Below are 4,549 nucleotides of genomic sequence, written 5' to 3'. Positions count from 1 at the left end.
TGCTTATTTGCAGCTTTTCAGGACAGTTAACTTTGTGAGAAAAGGTGTATGAACACATACTGAACATAACAAAATATTTCCTGTTTTCTTTCTCTCTTTTATATTATCTTTTTAATTTCTCGTTGGTATAGTTTTTTTTTTTTTTTTGGTAGCTCCTCTGAGGTCTGTTAGGTTGTAAATCTACACTTCTCATCATGTTGTCAGAGCTTATAATGCTCAGCCAAATGTTGTCTGTCTACATTTTTCATTTATTTAAAAAAAAGGTGTGGCATTGAAGCAAGCCATTCACCTCAGAAGAAGTCATTAGCGTTAGAATGATTGTGAAACTGATAGTTGAAGAAAAACAGATGCTTTAACTGAAACTTGATTTCTTACTCCGGTCTGCATGTCAAAACTGACCCAATGGCCAGTCAAAAACACGACCATCTCTTAAATATCAAAACTCAGAATATGTCATTTCCATAACTAAAATACACACCCCTTATGAAAATTAACCATAGTTTTACTTTTACAAAAAAATGGGTGGGATTGGACAGTAATGGTCAACCATTTAGGTCGCTGTGATTTTGCCAAGTAACAAGACATGATCCTGCATCAAAGTTATGGTCCAAAAATAACCAAATCCATACTTCTAAACCTAACCCCACCCATCAATTACTCCTATCAGAGAGAAATGAATAACAAAGGCGTAGAAGCATCTAACATCTGACTGTAAGCATAAAACTGGCATTTCTTGAAGATGCATCCCTCAGATCTGATTGGCTGAATGGAATGTTGTACTTGTGTACTTGGTGAAATCACATTCAATAAAAATTTAGCAGGAGCAGGATTTAGAAAACGTATTGTCAACTACAAGAAACAAAAAACACAGTTTATAATTAATGTCTCCTTTTCTTATATGAGCACCCTCGCACACGTTGACCAGAGGAGAGCATATCAACGCACTTCAAAATCATCCACAGCGCTGCATAGGATTTTTTTCGAGAATCCCTCGAAATAAGTGCGTTTTTAGGAATGTAAGGGAAAGTTTACCCTAGTTCAGCTTCCCCAAGAACCCAGCGTTACATAAACAGTGGATGCAGTTTGTTTTTCCGGGGCAGCAACGGAGTGTATCAAGTGCCTTTGTGTGTTATCGTCGTTCAGTGACGAAGGTTTTATAAACAAGGCCCACATTCATGTAAGTACAATTGCATCAGATTTATGTCTTTTGTTGGAAATCAGCACATAAGTGAATCTATTTTAATGGAAACAACACAAAACATCAGTATTATATCTCCGCCCACAACACGCCTCCAGGAGCTCAGCTTTTTCCGGAAAGAATCGGAAAGCTGTAATTCTCTTTCATAAATGTGATAAAACTAAAGACTTTTGGATATATTAAGGATGCAGTGCTACTCTATAGGTACTCAAGATTAACATGAGATTAGGCGAAACTGTGTATGATGTGTACCCTTTAAACTAGCTATATTTTGTGAGTATCACATTCGTTTATTTCATTTAGACTTACCTTTCATTAGGCCTATGTGTTGATGACAATTTATCCATGCAGTTTGTTTTTGTCGTCCAAAGTGGCCGACCTATGTTTATTTAGTCTTGTCCATTCGTGTGTCATATTAGTACACTGTAAGATTAAAATGTCAACAAACAGATTCACATTTCTGGAATAGTGGCAAATTGGAAGGAAATTAATTAGGATTGATAATCAGTCAAGGAATAATGTCAAGTAGCATGTGAATGTTATTGAAAAAAGTCACATGTACAACTTTTACAGTAAGTTCTTACAATGATAATAGTTTTGAATTTGCTGAATAGTGTCTGTGACTCCATACTGCCCCCTACTGCTTTGGTGTGAACAGAAAAAACATATGTGTGTCTAGTTGCAATGTGGCTTTCTAATGAATATACAGTACACTGTATGTAGTAGTGTGTGTGCATATGTTTGCATGACTGCCTCTGTTAGTGTGTGTGTGTGGGTGTTTGAATAAGTGCGTGCTGTATTTATGCTGTGTGTGTGTGTGGAGATAATTATGAGATGATATTTTCTGGCACTCAGATGCTGATTTACTCCCACTCATAAGAACAAAGAGAGTGTTTCTACAAACACAGATGAGAGTCCAACAACAGCACAACACTCACACAGACGCTCCTCAGACACTGTAAGTACTGAACTAACTTCTTATTGTGAAATCATTTATTTGAATTATACCTCTGAAGTGTTTATATATATATATATATATATATATATATATATATATATATATATATATATATATATATATATATATATATATATATATATATATATATATAGCTGTTATTTTTGCTGTTAATTTAAGTAATATAGTTCATACAGAATGCTTTTGTTTCTTAAAAGGTGAAAATATTTTGGTAATACTTCACAATAAAGATTCATTTTCTTAACATTAGTTATTCACATGCTGTTAACAATTACGGAGACTTCTAAGGCATTTATTCTGAATTAATTTTAATTAATGGTAATTGTATTATTTACTAACACATTCTTAAAATCAAAAGTTGTATCTGTTAATATTATTTAATATATCATGAATTAACAATTTTTTTTATTTTATTAACTGAGATTAACAAATGTTACATAAACATTGAAATAAATATATTACTGATATTTAATGCATTAACTAGTGTGTTAACTGATGGAACTTCAAGAGTTACTGAACAGTAGTTTACTTGAGCAGTTCTTGTTTAACAGTCATAGTGAAATTCATAATTATAAATACATTTCAAATTATTGGCTATGATGTTGTATTAAATATAAATATTCACCCTAGTTAATAATTATTATGCAAAAATTAATAATGCATACTTTTGATTCTATTAATATATTTTTTTAATGTATTAAATTAAAGTATTTACAACAGTAGTGATGTTGGACAATTGTATTGTTATTATGAACAAAGTTAACTAAATTGAGGCAAAACTTAACAGTAAGGCATTAGAATCTATTTTTTATTCATTAATTTTTAGATCACTGTATAAATGTGCATTATATAAATAAATAAATATTTTAAAAAAATATTTGAAAATGTAATTTATTTTCTGAAACTGCACTGCAGACATAAACATAAATCATTTTTATTTATTTATATTTCATTAAGGGAGGATCATAAACCTGTTTTCCAAACCTATTTGAGGATGTAAAAAAAAAATAAAAATAATAATCAATCAATTATTCCTGTGTTCAAAACTGCATTGTCTTCTCCAGAGTGAATAAATCATTGGTTGACGATCAGTCATGGCAAACACGGGTCTTCAGGTGATGGGTCTGGTCCTGGGCGTGGCAGGTTGGGCGTTCGGGATCCTGGTGTGCGTCGCCCCCTGGTGGCGTGTGTCGGCGTTCGTGGGGGACGAGCTGGTGGTGTCTCAGGTGCTGTGGGAGGGGCTGTGGATGACGTGTCTGTCGCAGTGGGGCCGTCTGCAGTGTAAAGTCTATGACTCCGGCCTCGCCCTCTCAGGCTCCGCCCAGATGTGCCGCGCCCTGTGTGTGCTGTCGCTGCTCCTGTGTCTGCTGGCGCTCATGCTCAGCGTGACCGGGCTCAAGTGCACGCGCTGCCTGGGGGACGCGCACGAGACCAAAGCGCGACTGGGGCAGGTCGGCGCGGCGCTCTTCCTCGCGGCTGCATTTTTCTTCCTTTTGCCGGTGTGTTGGACAGCGTATGTGGTGATACGAGATTTCTACGACCCGAATGTCGCCGCACCGCTTAAACGAGAACTCGGACCAGCGCTCTACCTGGGATGGGGCGTGACCGTGCTGATGCTGGTGGGCGGGGCTTTGTTGTATTTAGGCTCCGCCTCCCCTGGAGTTCCAGCTGTGCCTGTTTTCGGAAAAGGCGCCAAAGGAAACCCTCCATCCACAGCAGAGATCAAACCAGAGAAGGTCTTTGTGTAAGACAGCGTAAAAGACATCAGCCTGGATAAACTGTGTCCGTGTGGTCTCCTTTAATCTGCAGAAATATTATCATTTACTCAATATTTTTTCTGTGTAACACAAAAGGAGAATTTGCATAATTATAGATTTCTTGTTTCTTCTTTATTATCCATTTTCATAGACATTTGTATTTGGTTTTCAATATGGCACATTATAAACATACAGTATACAGCTTATTCACAACACAAAAAGAGTTATAGATAATGTTATGATACTTTTGTGACACTTTCAAAATTAAAACTCGACAACTTGTTTTAATGTGGAAAAGAGCTGTCTGGTGCTTTTCATGTGCAAGGATGAAACAAAATTGCTTTAGAACAACTTGAAGGTAACTGACGTCATTTTGTTTTCAGAAAGTCCATTTGGATAAGAAACCTGAATCCAGCATACACTGAATTGTGTATTTGAATACATTTACAAGACTTTAGAAGCTTATTTTGTTTTCTGAAGGATTTTGTATGTGTTATATGAAGGTCAGTAGTTAGGTTATTCAGATTTTGTTGTTGAATCACTGCCTCACTTATTGTTTTTGTCTTTCTTCAATTCCCAGTATAATAAATGATTATATCTCATGTGATTTATTTA

At 35.7% G+C, this 4,549-nt stretch overlaps 1 protein-coding gene across 1 annotated transcript; it reads left to right on the top strand.

Moving 5' to 3' along the window:
• Positions 1-2,016: 2,016 nt before the first annotated feature.
• Positions 2,017-4,549, top strand: LOC128028950 (claudin-9-like). The gene is made up of 2 exons (XM_052616341.1): positions 2,017-2,156; positions 3,242-4,549. Exon 2 carries the CDS (start codon positions 3,272-3,274, stop codon positions 3,923-3,925), a length of 654 nt encoding a protein of 217 aa, XP_052472301.1. The 5' UTR covers positions 2,017-2,156; positions 3,242-3,271; the 3' UTR covers positions 3,926-4,549.

This window comes from Carassius gibelio, chromosome A2 (genome assembly GCF_023724105.1).
Source record: "Carassius gibelio isolate Cgi1373 ecotype wild population from Czech Republic chromosome A2, carGib1.2-hapl.c, whole genome shotgun sequence".
Taxonomy (NCBI): Eukaryota; Metazoa; Chordata; class Actinopteri; order Cypriniformes; family Cyprinidae; genus Carassius; species Carassius gibelio.
The sequence above is the reverse complement of the archived record's forward strand: the minus strand, read 5'-3'. Positions and strand labels throughout refer to the sequence as shown.

Coding starts and splice junctions, on each gene's coding strand:
- LOC128028950 (XM_052616341.1), top strand. CDS start 3,272: ATGGCAAACACGGGTCTTCAGGTGATGGGTCTGGTCCTGGGCGTGGCA.